This window comes from Elephantulus edwardii, unplaced genomic scaffold, assembly GCF_000299155.1.
Source record: "Elephantulus edwardii isolate Elephantulus edwardi_28Jun2011 unplaced genomic scaffold, EleEdw1.0 scaffold00177, whole genome shotgun sequence".
NCBI classification, from domain to species: domain Eukaryota; kingdom Metazoa; phylum Chordata; class Mammalia; order Macroscelidea; family Macroscelididae; genus Elephantulus; species Elephantulus edwardii.
The window spans coordinates 5,633,323-5,657,271 of NW_006399927.1; the positions used below are offsets into that span (position 1 = coordinate 5,633,323).

A 23,949-nucleotide genomic window follows, 5' to 3' on the forward strand; every position below is an offset into this window, starting at 1 on the left:
AAAGGGTCAGACTTGGATCCGCAGGTGTATCTTTTCCCTTCCACAAACTCTCCCTCAGTGTGTGTGTAGATGATCTTCATATATTAGGGAGCACCATCTGTGGCTCTTCCTCATTACTTAGTGATTTCTTTTGAGTCCAGGACTATTGGTCATCAAGACAGCTGAGGACTTTGACCAGCAAATAGTGGGTTGAGACTATAGTGATCACAATGCCTTGCATGTTGTCAGTGTATTCGGCCAGTCTTGATCTCTTAGCATTTAATGATTACCATTAGAATAATCGTAAGTCAATTCCATACAAGTCAAGGAGATAACTGTATCTCTATCTGACCCAAGAGCATCCAGGCTCTTCAGTGGTGCAAATGATGAATGTCATCTACTAACTTAAAGGTGGATGGTTTGAATCAAGTGGGGGAACAAAAGCCTACTGTTCTGCTTCCATAAATATTATAGCCAAGGAATCCTATTCTATTCTGTGACATGTGGGTTTGCCATTAACAGTTGACTCTATGACCAGGTGTTTGATTTTGGTAAAGCAACCATAACAGCAGAAGAGGAATTCTTGCTCCCATTATCTAAATAAGAAAATAGAGTCGCAGAGTATTAAGGTTGCAGAGCTGGTTATGAATTAGGGGGGAGCTACTGATCCCCATTCAGTGTTCTTTCTACAAAATCTTTCTGAAATATTAGTGAAGATACCAATTAAAGAAAAGATTACTTACAGTCTCAGAAGATGAGCAGAGAAGACCGTCATGATTAGGTTATCTTGGCTAGTCTCTCCCTTTGCTTAAAAAAAAAAAAGGTGATAATCAACTGTTAAATACTAAAAATATATAAGTATAATGGAGAACAAAAAAAAAATACTTGCCACTTATCTTGTCTATAGCTTATCTTTGGTGAGTATAGTTGTTTCATTAAGCAGAGACCAACAGATGCAAATTAAAATTATTATGCTCTCTACTGCAAAGTTGGGTTCCTTAAAAATGGGGCCCATGTCATATTTGACTTGATAGAAAATTATACAAGTGTTCAGGTCTTTCATTCATAGGGTCACTATGAATTGTCTACAACACAACAGTACTTAACAGCAACAAAAGCAAGCCCTCAAGGAAAAAAGTCAAGAAAGGCTGAATAATTTCTTCTTCCTATTGCATGAACAAAAATGACAAAATCTTACTTTTTTTCCCCCTGTGCCTTTTAGGCTAAAGGACTTAACAGATTGTTCAAGAGATACTCAGGTGTGTTCCTTTTGTATTTATTTAGTTGTCTGTTTTGATGCCAAGATTAATTTTGATGACAACGCAGAATTCCGTCAAAAGGACATATTTGCCATGGATGACAAGTCAGAGAATGAGCCCATTGAAAATGAAGCCGCCAGATATGATCTGAAATACATAGGACTGGACGGGAACATTGCTTGCTTTGGTAAGAAAGCTGTTGTACCATAAGAAAGCTTTGTAGATTTTTACAGATTTGAGATACCTACGATTTATGAAATGTTATTTCTCAGTAACAAATAAACATAGAAGTTCTTTGTAGACAAAAAGTTTTGGGAACTAATCTATATTTCCATCTCAAAATTCACTGTTGTCAGCAGTCATATGTTTAAAGCATAAGTTATCAACTTTGACATAATTGGTATCTTGGGCTGCATAATTCACTTTTTTAGGGAGCTCTGATGGCTTAGTAGTAAGTTACACTGTCAATTCATAGGACCTTGGTTCAAATCCACCAACTTCTCTATAGGAGAAGGATAGGCAGTCTTCTCCTTTGTGATTTATTTACTGCCTCTGGAAATCTGTTAGGGGTCGGCTTTGAGACAATTTCTACTTCATGGTACATAACATCAGTAATTCTCTTTTAGTGAACTCTGGTGGTACAGTTCATAGAGAGTAGGGGGTTGTACTTCTGACCAAAAGGCAGCCAGTTCAAATCCACCAGCAGCTCTGTAGGAGACAGATGGACAGTCTTCTCTTGTGCAATTTACAACCACTAGCAACCTTTTGGAGAGTCAGCTCAGACTCAACAGCAGTGACATGAGAATTCTCTTTTGTGAGAGTCCAGCCTGTGCATTGTGAGATGTTTGCAGCATCTCTGGCATCCACCCTCAAGTAACACTAGCTCCCCCAGTTATGATGACCGAAAGTGTTGCCAGCCTTGTCAGATACATTGTTGTTGTTATGTGCCATTGAGTCACCTGCGACTCATAGCGACCCTGTGTACAACGGCCCTAAACTCTGCACTGTCCTGTGCCAAACGCACTGTCTCTGATACTCCCATCCCTATTAGCCCAGTCACGGAATCAATCCACCTCATAGAGGGCCTTCCCCTCCTGCATTGTCCCTCCACCCTCCCAAGCATGATGTCCTTCTCCAAGGACCGGTCTCTCCTCACAACATGTCCAAAGTATGTTAGACGGAGCTTCAGAATCCTTGCCTCCAAGGAGCCACCCGGTTTAACCCTCTCCAGGACGAATCTGTTTGTTTTCCTAGCAGTCCATGGTACTCTCAGTACTCTTCTCCAGCACCACAGCTCAATGGCATCAGTTCTCCTTCTGTCCTCCTTGGTCATTGTCCAACTCTCTGATGCATAACAAGTGATTGCAAAGACCATGGCCTGTATCAGATGCACTTTAGTCTCCAGAGAGACACCATTGCTCTTCAGTACTTTGGAGAGGTCCCTAACAGCAGACTTTCCCATGGCAATGCACCTTTTCATTTCCTGGCTACTGGTGGCAAGAGTGTTGACTGTGGAGCCAAGCAAGCTAAAGCTGTGAACAATCTCAATCTTTTCACCATCCATCCTGATGCTGCCATTTGGTCCAGTGGTGAGAATCTTTGTCTTCTTGACATTGAGCCTCAATCCATATTGTAGGCTGCAGTCCTTGACCCTCTGCAACAGGTGCTTCACGTCCTCCTCAGTTTCAGCAAGCAGGGTAGTGTCAATCTGCATAACGCAGATTGTTGATAAATCGTCCACCAATCTTGACCCCACATTTCTCCTCTTAGAGCCCAGCCTCCCAGATAATCTGTTCTGCATATAACTTGAAAAGGTATGGAGATAGGATGCATACCTGGCATACGCCCTTCCCACTTTTGAATCATGCAATGTTCCCTTGCTCTGTTCTGACAGGTAAATTCACCCCATCTAGAAGCACTGCTCTACAGTGCCTCAGTCTCTGTGTCATTAAGATCGAAACCTTTAATAGTAAGTTTATGTAAATATACTTGTGTGTTCTCATCTCATTGCTGTACTAGTTAAATATGATAGGCACTGTTCTGAATAGGTTAGATATAAAAGAAAATTGCTTTCTCAGAGGATGTAAAAGAGGACATATATTTGAATCATTAGATGCTGTGATAACCAAATGATAGAATATTTAATCCATTATACTAGTTTATTAATAAAACAATTGATTTTGTCATTCTCATCTGAATTTGGGAAAATGGCTTGTACAGCTGAGATAAGAATGAGTCTATTGAGACCATACAATTTCTATTATTGTCCACAGCTTATGGTGCTGGCATTTATATACTTCTGCCTTAATTGTAAGAGACTTTTTCTTGTCGAACCAATTCGTTGCACTAGAAACTTAGGCCTTCATCTTAATGGAATTAAAATAAAAAAGATTTGTAGCTCATTACATTGACAGGATCATTATACTCAGAAGTGAGGCAGCCTCATCCAGCAGTGGGCTGTTCAATACAATAGAAGATGATGTCCATTACAAGTGATACCACAAGCCTGGCTTACACATTGGTGCAGTAAATGTGATGTACTAGATCATACCATCCTTCTGATCCTGATAAGCTAATGCTTTATCAATACTTGTAAACATGTGCCTAGAACAATCTAAATACTGATTCTTTGTCTTCTCTGAAGAGATGTTTAACCAATTGACATTATCAAAAGCTACAATAATGCTTTTCACATTGTTTCAAGGCCTTGTATAAACTCTTTCTATTCTATTTGCCCAGACTTAATTAAATTAGTCACAGTTTAAAGTCTTACTTCGGGAACTCAAGGGTCAAAGAATATTCTGTCTGTGGAGCTTTTTGTGTGTCAAAACTTCTACTTGTTTGCTTTCTAATCTCAGGGAAGTGATTTTATTTAAGTAAGCATTAAAAAGTAGTGCAATTAATTAATAAAACTTATCCTTGAAAACAATTTCTATGTTGAAATTCTTCACTTGATTTCCTAAGAAATATTCTTAATTGTATGACAATTCAAGGGCGAGGGGACAGAGGGGTAAGGATGAGGGGGGAAGGTAATCGTAGGGTCACACAATTTGATGAGTGGAGGGAAGGGTGGGTAAAGGCAATGGGAAAGATCTGGTGTGAAAAACAGTGTATACAAACTTGGTAAATAGAACAGTATAAAATTTATTTAAATAATAAAAAAAAGAAACGTTCCTAAGATGTTGCCATATATTACTTAGAGTTATAATAAGATGCTACTGACAGTATTTTACATTTATATGAAAGAGAAACAAGGGGTAGGTTTATTACTTTGATGCTGTCATTTGTTCATTTACTTTCTCTGTTTAACTAGGTAACATAATATACATGGCTACAAAAAGTGTAAAAACTATGAAATGTTACTGATGGTGAGGTTCCTGTGGTAGAGTGCCCACAGAATGCTACATCCAAAGCAGCATATTCTCAGCAAAAAAGAAATTAAACAAATTTTCTTTACTATTGTCGCCTAAAAAATATTAAGATTGTAATTCATACTCTTAACAGCTTCTCACAATTTGTCCTAATTTGTTTACAGTTTTCTTACTCAGACTCTGATAAAACTATAAAGAAAGCCCTCCTCTAACTTACTCAGCATTTTTCAAGCTGAAAGAATTAAAAAACAAATTCAAGCCTTCAGTTTCAATACTGAGAAATGTCATGGACAAAATCATGAATGATCTAGGAAGTATCAAAAGAAGATGGAATGAACACACAAAATCACTGAACCAAAAAGAACTGGCCTACACAGAAATATCTTAGGAAATTGCATATGATCAAAACCCAATGGTAAAGAAGGAGGAAGTTCAACTACAGTGAAAGCATTGGCAAAAAATAAAGCCCCAGGAATTGATGGGATACCACTTGACCGGTTTGAAATTATAGGTGTAGCTGTGGATGTGCTCACCAGTCTATGCTGGGAAATTTGAAGAACTGTTGCCTGGCTGACAGATCCATATTTGTTGCCATTCCCAAGAAAGGTGATCCAACAGAATGTGGTACTGGGCAATATCATTAATATCACCTGCAAGCAAAATACTGCTGGAAAACATTCAAAGATATCTAGAACTGTATATAGATAGGGAACTAACTGCCAGAAGTTCAAGTTGGATTCAGAAAAGGTCATGACACCAGGGTTATTATTACTGATGTCAGATGGATCCTGGATGAGAGCAGAGAATTTCTATTTGAGCTTTTATTAACTATGCAAAGGGATTTGACTCTGGATTATAGCAAGTTATGACTAACATTAAGAATGGGAATCCCAGAACACTTGAATGTGCATCTGTGAAACCTGTACCTAGGCTGAGAAGCTGTTAAGAAAACAAAGCAAGCAAGGGAACACTGGGCAGCTTAGAATTAAGAAAAGTATGAGTCAAGGTTGAATCCTATCTCCACACCTATTCACTACATATGCTGAGTAAATCATTCAAGATGCTGGACTATATAAAGAAGAATTTGGTGTCAGGATTTGAGGAAGACTCATCAGTGACCTTCAGTATGCAGATTGTGCAACCTTATTTGCTGAAAGTGAGGAGGACTTGAAAAATTTGCTGCAGAAAATAAAATATTGCATCCTTCTATATAAATTGCATTTCAACTTCAAGAAAGCAAAAATTCTCTCCTCTAGATCTAAAGGCAACATCATGATGGAGAAGAGAATAAAGTTGTGAATAATTTCATCTTAGATGAAATTGTGGAATCAGCAATAGTCAGTAGTCAGGAAATCAGGAGATATTTTGCAGTTAGCTTTAGTAAGAAGCTGTTTCCTAGTGATAAGAAACTGTGTTGCAGTCCCGAAAGAACATGGTTCAAATCCACCAATTGCTCTATTGAAGAAATATGGACAGTCACCTCCTATACAATTTACTGCCTTTGAAAATCTGCTGGAGGGTCAGCTATAGGTTGGTTCTAACTTGATGGTACAAAAAAACAACAGCTGTACTGAGAAAGTCTGTAGTCAGGGACCTCTCTAAATTTTTGAGAAGCAATTATGTCAGTTTGAAGTCTTTCCAGTCACTTGCTGGACAATGAATGACAGGGGGGAAAAAAATTATGCCTATCCAGTGGACTACCAAAAGAATGAACAAGTATGTCCTGGAGAAAATACAGTCAGAGTGCTTCTTGGAGACAAGGATGGTGAAGTTTCATCTTGCACTCTTTGGCTATGTTGCTAGGAGAGTATATCCCTTGGGAAAGGATATCGTCCTTGGAAAGATGAAGGGACTGTGAAAGAAAGGAAGACCCTCAGCCAGGTGGATTGACACAATGACTGCAGTAGTGGGTTCGAGTGTGTCAGAGATTATGGGCTTTAGCACAGGATAGGACGGGGTTCACATCTGTTGTTCATATGGTAACTATAAATTGTTATGAAGTTTACATTTCAATATGTTTTTTCCTAGCCATGTTTGACTTTGCTATGCAGACAGGTGGGAATATGTGAATGGGGTTTATTAGCCTTTTTACAAGGGGATTGGCTATCTCCTGTTCCACAAGGAGATTGGCCAGTCTCAACAGTCTACAAGGGGATTGGCCAGTCTCATCAATAAATTAAATAGCTTTAGCTATTTAATGCCAGATCTTCTGGCACCATTGAACAAGAAGCAAGAGAATGTAGGACACCCTTCTTGCTCCAGGTACACCTACAGAAGCAACACATATGGCAGCAATGCTTATGACTGAACTGGAGACCTGAAGTGAGATGGACCTTTGGGGGAAAGAGAGTCAGTACTGGCAGGACCGAGAACTTTGTTCGGCAACTGGAAGTGGGAAGCTAGTGCCTGCGTGCACATTTTGGGAGCTGTCTTGACTATATTTTGTTATTAATCAAGATTGTAACCTTTTGGCTTCTTAAATATTATTCTGTGATCTAGTACATCTAATTTCAAACCCAAGAAATCAGTAAGATTGATGTTGAAATAATTAAAAAGAGGTATGAGAGTATGGGTGACATGTCTGAACTCATAGGAATTTGTTTTGTGTTATTGATGCTGTTGATTATGGGGACAGCTCCCCTTTGTGAAATTGGTAAGGTTCAGAAAAGGCCATCCCCACATGACCCTTGCTCTTTTTACAGTTGAACGCAACTCAATGGCACCTAACAATACAATAATATTAACTTTCCCTTCTTCTTGTTTCTGTATTAACCTCTCAGTAAATTTTTTGCCCATCTCACCACTAGTGGACTCTATCATGTATGTGAATGAATTTATAGTGTGTACAGTTGTGCATGTGGAATTATTCACTAACAAGGCTGTGTGGTCTGGGTGTGATCCTTTTCATGTACTCTTTTTTTTTTTTTTTTCATTTATTCTCTGTATGCACGTTTCCAGATTCTTTATACTAAAAAAGACTCCAGATTTACTTGGGGGAAATGAAATCAGACTGGCAGTGACAGTTCTCATTGAGAAATATAGGAAAAGGAAAAGAATATGGTCTCTTTCATGTTACTTAATGCACCGTATTTTTTTCCATTTGCATTTCACAGTGAATGGTGCTGGGTTGGCCATGGCAACTTGTGACATCATTTTCCTGAATGGTGGGAAGCCAGCCAACTTCTTGGATCTTGGTGGTGGAGTAAAGGAAGCCCAAGTGTATCAAGCTTTTAAACTGCTCACAGCGGATCCTAAGGTAATATGCTGATTTCTCTCCATCAAGAGTTCCTTCCGTATGCCAAATGAGCTTTACAGACCTAGATGCTTGTTTTGCCTTTATATACAGATGATTTCTATACTGGCTGGTTTATTCCTCTTCGTTGAAAGGGAGATAAACTATCTCCATCAGACTCTGTTGTTAGACTTACCAGGCTTTGGCATGTAGTATATAGAGAGAGGCACAGTTCATCCAACTGTGAAATTGTTTGTCATTTTATTTCATGTGGATGAGTTACACTGAAGTCCTTTGCTTAGGTAGAACTCAGCTTCACATCCATTTAAAAAGATGATGGTATGACATTATCATCAATTTGAAGAGGAAAGAAAAGTCTAGAATTATAGGATCATAGATCATTGAAAATAGTGAATCTTACCTCTTTCTGTGTGCTTTTATAGCTTCGTCTTTGACTGTAATGGCATGTAACACATGTGTGAAATACCATGTAACTCTGGTGGTTACTAAGTGTCATCCAGTTCACTGGACTCCTAGTGGCCCTGTGCATGCGGAGTGCCTTCATGATCTCTGCTGTGCCTGTTGTTGAAGCCACCATGTCAGTCCTTTATGTTGAGGGTGGTTTTCTTTTTTCATGATCCTCAATTTTACCATGTGTGATGGCCATCTCTGTGGACTGGAAATACAACATCTCCAGAATAATTGAGATAAAATATCATAATCTTACACTATTTAACAGTTTCTACTTTTGGTGTCTGACCAGACTAAAGGTGGGTGACTTTTAATCCGTGGCCTTCGAGCCTTTCATTGTTTTGGTTCAGACATTCCTCTAGGTCGTATAGCCCTGGTGTACCACTTGCCGTACAGCGGTAACTTGTGGTTGCTGTGACACTGAACACTGCGACACTGATGTGTCAAATGCGTTAATGGCTGGTTACCCAATGTAGACGGAGAGCGGGGTGGAGCTCCTGGATGAAAACAAGCTTGGAAGGAGGAGTGGCATCCACTTCCATAATAGCTTGCTTCCAGAAACCTTATGAACCTAGAGAGAGGATGAGAGACACCCAGGCACTGAGGACTCTCCTTCATAGGGTCGCTGTAAGTTGCCTGCCACTTGACGGCACTTAACAACAACAACTTTTGGTTTCTTCATGTGCAACATATCTTCTTAACTGAAAGATCGCTTTCTCCAGTGTGAATATTTTATCATTCATACTCATGTCAGATGTACAGTAATTATAGACATAATCATTTAGTTTAGTCCCTAAGGCAAATATCAGTGTGGTTTAACTCTTAAGTGCTCAGTTGTCTGTGATAACAAAATTTATTCAATATTTATTATATGGAAAGAAGAGTTTTTGAATATTTGACATATATTTTATTTAATTTTCTTTATATTCTTGTGAGATAAACTTGTGCCAGACCATTTATAAATATACTTTGAGAATCATTATATTGATATATGACTAGTGTCACTCACTGAAAGAGTTTCTTGACTCTTGAAATATCTGAAGACCTAGGAATAGAAATCATTAGGAAAATCATGAATAAAAATATTCCTGATTGGAAATTTTTTATCCCCCTAAAATTGTTACCTGAATTTAATCAGGAAGCTATTCATTAAGTATACTGACACCAGCATGTTTTTGTTCACATGCGTAACACTTTGTACTTTTTAATAGCTCAGTTTGTTTTTCTTATGACTGAGATAGTTGGTAATATGTCACTGCTATCACTTTTCTTCTCATTGACAGAATAAATGGAAAAATAACATCAGTTGGTTATCTTCAGCTCTATCTTCAGTTCTCCCAGTGTCACCCAGGCAGAGAGAAAGCATCAGCACTTAATTGTTCTGCTTACACGTGGACCTGGTCTCATTAACATTTCGCTGGAAAATGATCAGTGGCTTCCTCATTGCTTATTAGTCTACATGCCCTTCTTTCTAAGTGAAGAGCTGATTTTTGCCTTGAGATTTCCAAAAGTTTAAATCTTTAAATATTCTGTGGACATAATACACAGCTTTTTCAGCTGTTCAAACCACTAAGTGCCCAGAGGATAGATAACTGTAAAAAAAACCCAAAACAACCAAACACAACACCTCAACTTTTAGCATTTACTGAAATTCAGTGCTATGAATAATAGAGAGATATCAAGGGATTCAATCTACCAGAACAATCATTGAGTTTTCTTTGAAATACCTTTTCTTAGTGTCTGATTCAGAATTTTAATTTTGTGAAGGTATGAGAGTGGAAAGAAAAATCACTCGCAAAATTGGTATTGTTTTTTCTTTTTTTCCTTAACTCTTCTCTTCAAAAAATTTAACTTTACCCAGTGGAATAGTTTCAGATGCTTTTAGAGTATTTAAACTTTTTGAGGTTGGCTGTCATCTTAAGCAGATAAAAATTTGTGGAAGTTATTTTCCTTTCTCATGTTGTACCAGGAAAATGAATGCTCCCCAGCTCATCTCGCAGGACACTTCTCAGTGCTGGTTATAAAGCGTACAAATGTGTGTTTTTTTTTTTCAGTTCAGGAGTTGTCTCACAGATTTCAGAGAACCATAGCTAAAAAAAATTGTATAGACAAGTTGATTTGATTTTTCAAGGAAACTGGCCATCATTCCAGCAGTAATTATTTCAAGTAGAGACCCATCCAGCTGCCCAGAAGTCGAGGTTCCCCAGAGCCCAAAGCTAATTATTTCAAAGGTATTGATTTTCTTGTTAGATGTAAGGATTAGTCAGGTGAATACACTGAAACTCAAAATAACAAAGAGCCTGTTGTTAAACTTAAATCAAATCAACCGATACTAACAACTCCTTGTTTGTCATATGTACAGAATAATTCTATTGATCAAGTGATACACAGCCCCTTCAAGCAAAATATTATGGGCTGGCATAGATTTCACTCAGAATGTCAGTCATAGAACTGAATTTTTATTTACATTTCTTTTGCTTGAGCATTTTCCCAGTTACTGATTTTTGTTTTTGTGAAATGCATATGTCTTTATAATATGTTCATTATTTACTTAGATGTAAAACAATGTTCCTTGGCCAAACTATCCTGGACTAAGCTGGAGTCATATAAAATGTATCATTAACTATTTTAGAATTCTCTTTCCAGTGAGGCTTGAATTGAGAAGAAAAAAGATAATACAGTTTCTCCTGCTGGTGGTAGCACAGATTTGATCTGTTTTTCATCATATTGACTAACAGAACTCTAAACTCCAGTATTCCAAGTCAGCCATGACTCATAGCAACCCTGTGAACAATGGTTCAGAGCCCCGTCCTGCCCTGTGTCATCGTCCTCACCATCGCTGACACGTCTGCTCTCATTGCTGCAGTCACTGAGTCAGTCCATCTCATTGAGGCTCCTCCTCTCATTTACTGACCCTGCACCTTTCCTAGCATGGTGTCTAGTTTCCAAGGTTGGCCGCTTCCTGACAAAATTCCCAGTGTGTGTGAGATGAAGTCTCACATGTAAGGAGTGAAAATCAAAGGGACAAAGCCACTGCCTTTGCGTCAGTTCTGACTCGTGGCAGCCATTCTTCAGGTTTCCTGGGCTGTGAAACATTAGGGAAGGAAGCTGCTTCTGTGAAATGACTGACAGGTTATTTGAACCATTGACTTCTTAGTTAGCAGTCTAATACATAATTCACTGTGTCACGACTCCTTATAGAGAGGAAAAGTGACATAAAGGAGGGACTCATTATAAGGCTTTGTGGTATTTTTTACCCATTTGAACACATTAAAAAGAAAACATTTCATGGGATGTTGTTTGGAGATGTTTTCTATTATGCTTCGACTTTTAGTTCTGATTCTAAACTTAGAATCACAAAGGTGTAAAAAGTAGTACAACAGCATCTAAATTATGTAAACTATCTTGTATGTGTGAATAACAGGCAGGCCTAGCTGGTGCTGTAAATCACAGCAGCCCAGTGCAGTGGCCCCAAGGGCGGCAAGCCTGGTCCCTCCTGTTGCTGTCTGGAGGTGTTTGTGAAAAGTGTGTGCTGGGCATCGGAAAGCCTCTTCACTTGTTTTAACTGTACGTTCTGGTATAAAAGCAAGTTGGAAGGATATTTTTCAAAGCGGTTTTAATGTCCAGTAGAAACTGCCACATAAACACCAATATTGAGAATTCTTATCAATTCTTGCTGGCCTCTGGAGCCAGATTGAATGGGGTTCAAATTCCATCTTTATCATTTATGGCTTTTGGGGCTTTGAGTGGATTATTCAACTTGTTGTTTTGTTTTCATCATAAATGAAATGGATATATTATAATGGATATTATATATATAAAATCAGTTATAGAGGCTGGGCTCTATGAGGAGGAATGTGGCATCAGGATTGGTGGAAGATCTATCAACAATCTGCCTTATTCAGATGACACAACACTGCTTGCTGAAACTGAAGAGGACCTGAAGCACTTGCTGCAGAGGGTCAAGGACTGCAGCCTCCAATATGGATTGAGGCTCAATGTCAAGAAGACAAAGATTATCACCACTGGGCCAATTGGCAGCATCAGGATGGATGATGAAGAGATTGAGATTGTTTGCAACTTTAGTCTGCTTGGCTCCACAGTCAACACTCTTGGCACCAGTAGCCAGGAAATTAAAAGATGTATTGCCATGGGAAAGTCTTCTGTTAGAGACACCTCTCCAAAGTACTGAAGAGCAATGGTGTCTCTCTGGAGACTAAGGTGCATCTGATACAGGCCATGGTCTTTGCAATCACTTGTTATGCATCAGAGAGTTGGACAATGACCAAAGAGGATAGAAGGAGAGTTGATGCTTTTGAGCTGTGATGCTGGAGAAGAGTATTGAGAATACCATGGACTGCTAGGAAAACAAACAGATTTGTCTTGGAAAGGGTTAAACCGGGTGGCTCCTTGGAGGCAAGGATTCTGAGGCTCCGTCTAACATACTTTGGACATGTTGTGAGGAGAGACCGGTCCTTAGAGAGGGACATCATGCTTGGGAGGGTGGAGGGACGGCGTAGGAGGGGAAGGCCCTCTATGAGGTGGATTGATTCAGTGACTGGAGCAATCGGGATGGGAGTGTCAGAGATAGTGCGATTGGCACATGACAGAGCAGAGTTTAGGGCTGTTGTACATAGGGTCACTCTGAGTCGCAAGCAACTCTATGGCATATAACAAAAACAACAACATATATTGGTTACTACTGAATCACTTTTGAATCATGATGATCCACGTTTGCCAGAGTAAAATTGTGTTCCAGAATTTCCAAAGGTTTAATTGTTTGGAAGTAAATTTCTAATTCTGTCGTCTGAGGCACCTCTGGGTGAGGTTAACCTCTACGTATTAACCATTTGCTCCATTACCAGTAACCTATATTCAGCTCTTTGCTCTCATTTCTATCCCAACTCATTGTGGCTCGTTGTGTACAAAATATAAGTGCTCCAGAAGTTCAAGATTTTGAGTTTTCAAGACTTCACCTTTACCAAGAAAGATAAGCCCATTTTTCAGATAGCTCTACCTCAGTTAAAACCATCAATCTGTCAGTAAAGCATCATTTTATATTGTATACAGTTTTTTATTCTGATTATTGGTTATTTTAAACTCTGTCACTTGATCAGTAAAGTACATGTGAAAATAACATTGTGAAGCATTGTTTTGGGTATAATTCAAGGTATTGGAAAAATGTTTTAAAAAGAAAAACAAAGATTTCATTTGTCTTGCTTTTGTATTTCTAAAGCTTACATTTAGAATTCTTGAAACAGTAGGATTAAGTGAACATCTACAGAAATGAGAAGCATCTCAATCAGGTTTACTGGCAACTGTGTTACTGTGTGTTATTTTTAAATTGATGAAATACATAAGCAATTTAGTAGCTTGCAGTGATTCTTTGTTTTGATAACTAAGAAATGCAATGTAATAAAGGAGAGATTAAGTTCAGTTTTGAAAGAGCCAAGGAATTCTCTTTGGCATAAACTTGAGAAGAATTTATATTCTTTAGCTCTGAGGTCTGTGCTTCAACTTACTATCATTTCATGCTGGAGAAATACAAGCCACATTTTCACTAGCAGGTTTATGCAGATACCTTAAACTTTGGCAAATAGGTTTGAGGATTAATGTTAACAAGCCCTAGTGGCACAATGGTTAAAGTGCCTGGCAGTTAACTGAAAGGTAGGTGGTTTGAACGCTGCTGGGTTGCTCCCCTGCTGGGAGAGAAAGCTGTGATGGTCTCCTTCCCTCAAGAATTACAGCCATGGAAACTCCATGGGGCAGCTAGTTCCACTCTGTTCCGAAGGGTTGCTATGCATCAGGATCAGCTCTGGTAGTGGGATTGAACAACTATGGGCCTCCAGGAGAACAAATAGGTTTTGGAGAGAATGAAACCAAGTTTCTCTTCAAAGGCAAGGATTTTGAAGCTGCATCTCACATTCTTTGGACATGAGTTCTAGAGGGACAGAAGGGTCCTTGGAAAAGGACATCATGCTTGGAAGGATAGAGGGACAACGCGGAAGAAGAAGACTATGGATGAGATGGATTGACATGGTAACTGCGCAGTGAAATCAGGTGTGTCAGAGTCAATAAGACTAGCTGAGGCTAGGGCAGGGTTCAGAGCTGTTGTACATAGGGTCGCTATGAGTTGTGAGTGACTCGGTGGTACATAACAAAAACTATGTACTTACATCAGAGGTATGAATAAAAACCAGGTTTTTTGGTTGTTTTTTTTTTTTTTGATGCAACAGCAAGAGATAAGAAGTTTATTGCGGAGCTCCGGGCCGACTCTTATCTCTCACAGGAGACAGAGGAGCCGACTGCGAGCAGACAAAGTTGGGTTTTTTTATACACTTTAGGGGGATACAACTGAGTATCAGCTTCTCATTGGGTGATGAAAAACCAGTTTATTACATACCATGTTTTCACTGGAAAAACCTATCTTCAAATTAATAATAATTTTCAAAGGTAATAGAAGCCATGTAGGAATTTCTTTTTAGACATAGTGCCCAAAACTTTACACTCTATGAACTTTATTTATGAAGTGACTACTCCACATTTCTGTCTTTACAGGCTTATTCGAAAGAAATTTAGTTTCATGTAGACAGATACTAGACACAAAAGGATTAGCAGTTCAGACACCATTCTCTGTGATGGTATTCTCCCTGGTGGTCTAGTCTGAGAAGCATACACTTGGTTCTGTTCTTACAAGTTTCCAGCCTGTGCTCTGGCTATGCCTTCAAGTCGCCTGGTCCTCTGGTTTTTGTAACCACTGTGCATAAGCTAGAGCAGGTCAGACCCTGTGCCATGGGCTCATTTCTTGTCTCGTCCTCACACTGGCTTTCCCTTTGTTATGAATTCATAATTGTTAATTTTGCATTTCTTTTCATGATGTCCAGTTGATGAGAATTCCCAAGGTCTGGCTCTCCATGCCCATTTCATGCTCAGCCCATTTTACCCAATACTGCTCAGTAATAGCTGGTACTTGCAACAGCGTTTGATTCCATATCTACCCACGATCCGCGTGTCTGATAGCTACCACATTTCCAAAGCATTTCGAATGGAACACTCTAAATCTATTTGCATGCTCCTTGCTGACATAGTCTCAGCTATAAAGCAAAAATCATGTTTTACTCTGCATTCAACATCTCGCAATTCATATTAGAATGTGCCTTATTTTATAAATTCCTTATATCATTTAACTTCTTACTTCACAATTTCTTTGTGAATTTTGTCGTTTGTTCTCTAGTGCTCAATAATTTAAGAATCTTCTATAGGCTTCTAAAATAATCCTTTGTGGACTGTTAAAGAAGAACATTAGTCAAATTATAATCTCAAGCATTTTGGAAATAATTTGTAATTTGATGATAAAGGGCCTCCAGCCACTCTTAGTATTATTTCATCCAGAAAATAGTAGTTAAATTTAATAATTAGGAAATTATGTGTTTTCTAGCAAGGATATCAAATAATGTTTAGGAATAATATATGGAATCTCATGATGTTAGAGTGATCAAATCATCCGAAAATTTTAGTTTTATGATCTTTAAAGTATTATTTGACGATTAGACTATCCTGGAGAGGAATTAGTGGATATGGTTAGTAAACTTAGAAAAATTATTCAGAAGAACATTTGGTAACTGTGTGGACTGACAGTCTCTAATTCCTCATTCTCCAGTGGTGACTTGTGTAGTTGACAGACTCCTGGTGGAGATAAGACAGGGGAGTCTTCTCCCTTCCCCGTATCATCTTTGTTTCCATGGAAAATGAATAAATCCTCATGAAATTTTGACTTGATTTTCTAAATTTGTGTTTAAAAAATTATTTTCTTACAAATTTAAGTCCCTTGTCTTCATGCTTTCTGAAAAGTGGGATTTATTTTGTTTTGGTTTGGGCTTTACACCTTAAAGTTCTTTTATAATGCTTTTTTTTTTTACTTTTATAAATTTTTATTTTCACTAAATATATGAAAGCCCAGCGCATAAGAGCTCTTTCAAAAGTCTGGGAAATTTGCAGTCAGGTTTGCCTAAAGGAGAACAGTACAATAAAGAATCAAATATGAGAGCATCAAGTGTAAGATGGTCTTAGGTGCATTCTTTTAAATAACAATTAACTTCTAATAACTTTTTAATAACAATATAAATGAAACTCTAATGCAGAATAAAGCTAGATAATTCTGAAGTTTAAAAAATGTATTTTTCTCCTGAATATATTACTTATTTGATTTGTTGTAATTATCTCAGGATAAATGATGAGTTGCTCACTGATATTAGATAGTCATTCTGAAATACCTGGATTTTGAAATACCCATGAACTGCAGCAGGGGTGTTAGTGACCCTTTTGTGTTACTCAGTACCATGTCCTCTGTTATTCTACTGGTGGATTCGGTCACTGAGATGAAAGACAAGAATGAGACTTGCTTATGATGGGAAAATAAACTTTGTTACCCCATGTTCTTTTTACCAGAATTCTTAAGCAAGTTGCTTTAATACAGGACTTCATAAGAATCCACTCTTTCTATATACATTCTTAAACTTTTCCTTCTCCCCAAAATAAGTCTTTGTGTATGAGCAAGTCCCTGCCAGTGGAATTTCTAAAAGACCCAACTTCATAATCCATACAGCCCCTCATCACATACTACCTGAGTGACCTTTTGTTCTAATCATCCTTTAACCCCCTTTCCCCACATTTTATATTTACAGTTTAAATCCTCTCATCTAATCACCTCTCCTTTATTAATTTGTTTTTTTAACATTCTGTAACGTTGCCTGAAAATGTTATTCTCTATTTTTCTTTCTTCCTCTTGCTTTTGTTTTCCACCCTCCCCTCAGCTTCTGAGCCTTCTTTACCCTTCTCTACACTCCGCTACCTTCCTCTACCCTCATCTACCCCCCATACACTCCTCTCTACTCTCTACCCCTTCTACACTCCTCTACCCTCCTCTTGGCTCCTCTACCTTCCTTTACCTTTCTCTGCCCTCCTCTATTGTTCAATTTGTGTTGTTCCATATGGGTTGTTTCATACTCTCTTCACCCTCCATGTTTTTACTTCTGTTTAAAAGTTTGAATCCTTATAATGGTTTATGGAATATAGCAGATGCTCCACATTAATTCTGTTCAAAACAAAGTTATATTGAGAATCTATGTTTCTTTATTTCCACATAATTAGTCTGACTCAATGTTCTCAGTCAGGAAGAAAAAAAAGAGTAATTAATTAATTAACACCCCAAAGTATATACTAGAGCCATCTGTCTAACAAGACTAGAATGAGGTGGAGAAGCCTCCCCCTGGCTAATATGTCAGACTTGTTCTTCCCCAGGATCAAATAAGCAATAGAGAGAAAGACCTCTTTGCAAAGATCAGATGAACTCCCACCTCGCAATCATAAAGGGTGCAAAGAATAGTTGATCTTAAGGGGAGAACCGTAAGAAAGGCCTGGAGTCTTAAAGTATGGTAGCGGAAGACAAAGAGTATAAGTATCAAGAGATCAAAAGGAACTCCCCAAATTCAATCACTTAGTCTATGGTTAGGAAGTTTCTTTAGTAAGTAGCAAATACTACACCCCCTAGGCTTTAATGCAGGCCTGTGACCAGATTGTATAAGCAGATGTATACTCCAATCTTAGTCATAGGTACAAGTCAAAATGTCAAGAATGAGGTTCCCCTGACCCATGACTGAATGGGTGTGTCAGCTGTGTCAGCCCTTCATTATTGGGGTACCTCAAAGACCACTGAGTGATGCCCAGGCTGTTTTTCCAGACATATTCTCATTTGATAAGGAAAATAACTAAGCTGGCCAGACATCGTCTCAGGACAAAGTAAACAAGAAATAATTATGATATTTGTGGTCCAAATAATTAATATGTTCAGCTGTTAACCAAAGGTTAGGGATTCAGTTTTACCCAGGAGGAGAGGCCTGATTATCCACTCCCAAAAAATTCTACATTGAAAACAGTATATTGGGGAAGAAATGTTCAGAGAACCAACAAATATATGAAGAGATGCTCACAATTATTTACACTGTTGTTGTAATGTACTGCTGAGTCTGAATCGACAGTGACCCTCCCAGAGGTTTTCAGAGTCTATAAACCTCAAAGAAGGGGATTGCTTGTCTTTCTTCTCCAGAGCAGCAGGTGGATTTGAATCAAGTGCCTTTAGGTTGACAGTGCAGGTTCTTACCACTAAAGTACCAGAGCTCCCTGGTCAACAATTACAGATGTGTAAACTAAACCACATGCCTCTGGAAGCGCTATGAACATAGAGAAATGGTCATAGTTATAGGACAGGGTTCAGGTCTTTTGTTCATAGGGTCATTGTGAGTCATGCTCGACTCAACAGCACTTAACAACAAACCAAAACAGCAATGAAATACCATCTTAATCCAGCAATAATAAAAATTGTTTAAAAAAATTTAGAAATCATCAAAGGCTACTGATAGAATGCAGGGACACTGGAATGCTCATATACTGCTGATGGAGTTATAAAATGGTACCACCATTGTGGAAAGTGGTGGGCACTTCTTTAAAAACATTAGAGATGTCACATGCTCCAATGGTCCAGCAATGCCACTGCTACATATATAACCAGGGGAAGTGATACAGAATATGGATATTCATGGCATCTTTACTCACAGTAGCAGAAAGAATGAAACAGCCTACGTGCGCATTAACAGATGAATCAGTAAACCTTGGAACATGTACATAATTAAATACTATGCAACATTAGTGAATTAAGAACGAGTCCGCGAACAATGACTATTTCACATCATGGAGAAGCCTGATGTGCACTGTGCTGAGTGAAGAACGTCAGTCACAAAAGGACAAATGCTGTATGAGAGCACTACCATGAAAGATCATAAAAAGATTTACATGCAGAGAGAAACTTTCTTCAGAGGTCACCCGGAGTGGAAAAGGCAATCACTAATTATTGTCTTATCATCGAGTTAGAACTGACTCATAATGGATCCTCCAGGGGGGTTTCTGAGGCAGTAAATCCTATAAGAGAGGATTGCTCATCTTTGTCCTGCAAGCAAACATTTGGATTTGAACCTAGTGCCTTAGGGTTGGCAGTGCAGTTATCACTAGGCCACCAGACCAACCTAACAGATAGTAGACACATATTAACTTGGATACAGGGAAAGACAGTAGACAGTTGGAGGAGGTTAACACACAACAATAAAGGGGGGGGGGATAAGGTGATGAACAACATGATATGGGAATAAAGATAGCCTTAATACAGTTGAGTGGAGTGTTCCTTCAAGAACCTCTTCATTTTCTCCATAGCACATAACAAGTGCAGATGTGTATTATTACTTTTGGGAAAAAAAAAATCCTAGGACTATTCTTTACTAGAACATAGACCCTGTATGTCGTGTAGGAATTTTGAAAATTGACTTTACTATCCATTGTGTTAGCCTCTATTGAGGGCATTGTCTCCAGCTATCTTAAATGAAAACACGTGGTCTTGTAAATCATCAACAAATGTGGGACCAATATAAGAGAGCACTTTCCACTTTGTGAAAAATGGTGGTGGAGAGAGTGAAAAGACTGTGGCACTGTTGTGAAGAAACTGGCAAGGTGTAACTAGAGGAACCCTGGGGATTGAGCCACAGTTAAAGGTTTCATTTGTTGGATGATTGAGGAAACCAGAAGTGCATTTGTGCTGCTGAAATTAACCCGGACTTTCACTAATTGAGGCACTAATTGTGCTTTGTTAATCTGGCTTGGCACTGCTGGACTGAACCTGGACTTCCATAGTGTGATATTCTTTGGTTGCCCCAGGGCCCAACCTATATTCCCTAATAAATCTTACAATTGTGGGTAAGTCTGTCAGTCAATTTTGGAATGAAAAAAAAATCCAAAACACCACAAAAAAAACCAAAACCTTATGGAGCAGAGTTCTATACTGACACACACAGTTGGTAAACAAACCAACTTGTAAGCAACTGGATAGTACATATTCCAGCCATTCTTTGCCAAACATTGTGTGAAAAGCATTCCTGAAGCTTTTGTTCTGAGAGGGAGATGATACATCCAGTGAGTTAAATAGGTGCATGTTGCACTGCATAGTAATATGTACTTTTTTGAAAATTAGAATGAAAGTAGACATGAAAGGTGAGTGTTTTACCTTGGGAGGGGGAGGAGCCATGTCCTTATTGCTTTATGAGTTCCTGTGTTCAAGGCCAGTGACATGAAATTCACAGTGATGGGTCCTGTCTCACATTATTTCCTAGAGGAGTTGCCCACCTTTCACTTTCTTTTGCTTTGTTTCTTCACCACAGTGTTCTAAGCAGATTCTAAGGTTTGTTAATTGTGTTTGCTAATAAAACATAAAATGGTTTGTCCACTTGAAGAGTTTACATTGCAACTTTTTTCTACTTTGTGTGGCAACTCTCTAATGATTAGAAGTCCCTTCTGAATGTCCATGAATATTTTATCTACCTATCCAGGCCCCTCTCCTGGGGATTCTCTGTTGCCACCTTAGAGGTCTTCTGCAGTGAAACACTTTGAACACATATTACTTACCTTCCCAAGGGCCAGCTGGCACAAATCTGAGTTAATTATTTTTCTTCCAGCTTATCTGTGGGTTCTTTCATTAATCTTTACCTGTAAGCATTCTGGATACATCCCCATTTCTCAATTAGAACTCCAGGAAAAGACTTTAAGCAAACATTTAGGTGTCTGCTCTAATACTCAGAGGCCTTCAGGCTGTAAACAGTGAACAGAAAATCCATTTAAAGGTTTAACCTTTGACCTTCTAGATTTCACTGGCTCGTTAATCCCAAACAGTACCTTTCTCAGAGATGGAGATGTAAGTGACTTAGAATTTTCTCTGTGTCCTAGTGATCCACGATTATTGGCAGTTGGGTAGCGGATATGAGGAGAAATGCCCAATTCCTGCTGTAATTAAGATGGTGGTTTCTGATATTTTCAGAGTACTCTATAACCTGTGATTTGTTACTATTAACTGCCAAGTCCAGCCCTGGCTCATGAAGATCCCATTACACAGTGGAAGAAAATGCTGCTCAGTTCAGAGCATCCTAACTTAAGGGTTGCAGCCAGGCCCTTTTGGTCCTGAGGATTTCCACTAGATGGTTTGCAGAAGTAGATCACCAGCGTTTATTCCTAGGACTTCATAGTCTGGAGCTCTGCTGAAACCTGTTCATAACAGCATGCAAAACTCCCTGGCACATTGTGGTGGCTTCATATGAGGTACAGTCCCTGTTCTCTTGCATGGAAGATAAAGAGTCTGCTGCTGAAAACATCACTGCCCCAAAACTGTGATTGGTAGTTGTATTTTATGAGTAAAGTGTCTTCGTTCTCTAGTTGAACTACCAAGTAGTTATACCAAATGTTGATCAAAACCAAAACCACTTTCATTGTATGTCTGCTCACTCATTGAGTCCCTGCTGGACCAAGTAAAGAATGCCTGTAGAGTTTCCAAAGCTGTAACCCTTTATGTAAACTCTGCCCATCTTGTTCCTCCTCAGCAGTTGATGAGTTTGCAACCTTTTGGTAGCAGCTGAATTATTTAACCATTGCACAAGCAAGTCTCCTTTAAATGCTGAGGGTGACCAAATTCCAAAGAAAAGGTACTCATACCCAATTTAGAAGAGTGAGAAAACAAAAGTAAGCAAATATGATAAGATTTTTTTCCTCAAGGAGTAAGTCCTGTAATTTGACTTTTGTGATATAGGAACATCCTTTAAAGCACTGCCTGTTCAAAAATATGCCAGCTTATCACACAGTGCAGAGTAGTGTGTTATCTAAGATTACAGGGCACAAAGTAGAGCCCATCAGCCCATCACCATCCTTGTCTGCACACCCAGTGGGCACAGTTTGGCATTCTACATTCTGCACGTGGCCAGCAGACATTTCTTAGCTTGTACTCCGTGTTGGTTTCTCGGCTAATTGAGAGTTGGGAACCATCCAGTAGTTGGATATTTTAGCTTCCAGTGTGGATGACCTTTATTCATTTTTCTGACTGTCGTCTTCCTTTTTAGAACTCCCCTCCCTGGAAGGCATGCACATGGCTGATTTAGTCTTTTATGTGGCCTTTTTTTAAATACGATATAAGGCACCCATCACAGCTAAGGCCATGTCAAGCCTCTGCGTTCACTACTGTGCAACTTGTGCACTGAAAGCGTGGGCTCTGGTCATGGCACTGAACCATGAGTAGGCTGTTTAAATGCAGAATCAGCCCTCATTCTAAACCATCTAGGTCTGAATCTGCATGTTTATGGGATTCTCAGAGTATTACTGTAAGAAGAACTTGGGGAGCTCTGGTGGCCTAGTGGCAAGGAGCTGCAACTACAATCCCAGAGATGCACGGTTCAAATCCACCAGGTGCTCTGCCGGGGAAGGAAGGAAAATCTCCTCCTGTACCAGTCAGATCTGATTTGACGGTACACGCACACAAAAATAATAAAATTTTAAAAAAAAAGAAGAAGAACTTGTCTATTTCATGGATAGGCAAACTGTAGCATAATGTCAAATCTTGTCCATTGCTTGATTTTGCAAGTAAAGTTTAATTGGTGCTGTCATGTTCATTTTTTTTTTTTCATTGAATTTAGCAACAGTATTAGAGACCTCCTGGCCCACCCTGCTCTAGAGTAGTAATAATTTATGTGGTTAGACTGATATCAGTCCATCAGCTTTTTGTTATAGACCTTGATAAGTACAGAGACTAAGAATGTGAATGATAAGCATGTATATTACCTGTTTTCTATGAGCTCTCCCCTCCCCTCCAAAAAAATCCATCAGCACTGATACGGAATTTTTTTTTTTAAGTTGCACGTTGCCACATTTTGTGTTCCTATAAATGTAGATGATAGATTTGTGAACCCTGGTAGCACCATCGGTAAGCACTCCATTGGTACTGGAAAGTCAACTTGAGCTCACTAGCTGCTCAGCAAGAGAAAGAGGTAGAAGTCTCCTTCAGTGATGATTGGCAGCAGTGGAAACACTACTTGGGACAGCTCCACTTAGTCCTTAGGGATGCAGTGAGGCAGAATGGCACCAGATTTGAGTTTTGATTTTTAAGTTTGACAATATGTTGTACATTTTGACTTAAAAGAAAATTACCACATATTTTAATAGTCTGTATAATGGGAATGTGACATCAGGGTTGGTGGTAGACTCATCAACAACCTATGTTATGTAGATGATACAAACTTGCTTGCTGAAACTAAAGAACACCTGAAGCACTTGCTGCTGAAGGTCAAGGACTGTAGTCTTCAATATGGATTGAAGCTTAACATCAAGAAGACAAAGATTCTCACCACTGGGCCAGTTGTCAGCACCATGATAGATGGAGAACAGATTAAGATTGTTAACAATTACAGCTTGCTCGGTTTCACAATCAACACTCTTAACACTAGCAGTCAGGAAAACAAAAGACAAAATGCATTGGAAAAATCTGCTGTCAAGGACCTTTCCGGAGTGCTATAAAGCAACAGTGTTCTGGAGACTAAGGTGCACCTAATCCAGGCCATGGTTTCATGATTACTTGTTATGCCTCAGAGACTTGGACAATGACTAAGGATGATAGAAGAAGAATCAATGACTTCGAATTGTGGTGCTAGAGAAGAATCTTGAACATATCATATAGACTGCCAAGAAAACAAATAGATCTGTCTTGGAGAGGGTGAAAACAAGT

The 23,949-nt window shown here is 38.9% G+C and overlaps 1 protein-coding gene across 1 annotated transcript in view; it reads left to right on the forward strand.

The window, feature by feature from the left end:
- SUCLG2 (succinate-CoA ligase, GDP-forming, beta subunit) overlaps positions 1-23,949 on the forward strand; it is a 300,527-nt gene that overhangs the window by 165,119 nt on the left and 111,459 nt on the right. Inside the window, exons 7-8 of the mRNA XM_006895952.1 lie at positions 1,264-1,425; positions 7,723-7,865. Coding sequence (XP_006896014.1) covers positions 1,264-1,425; positions 7,723-7,865 — 305 coding nt within the window. The remainder of the gene's footprint in view (positions 1-1,263; positions 1,426-7,722; positions 7,866-23,949) is intronic.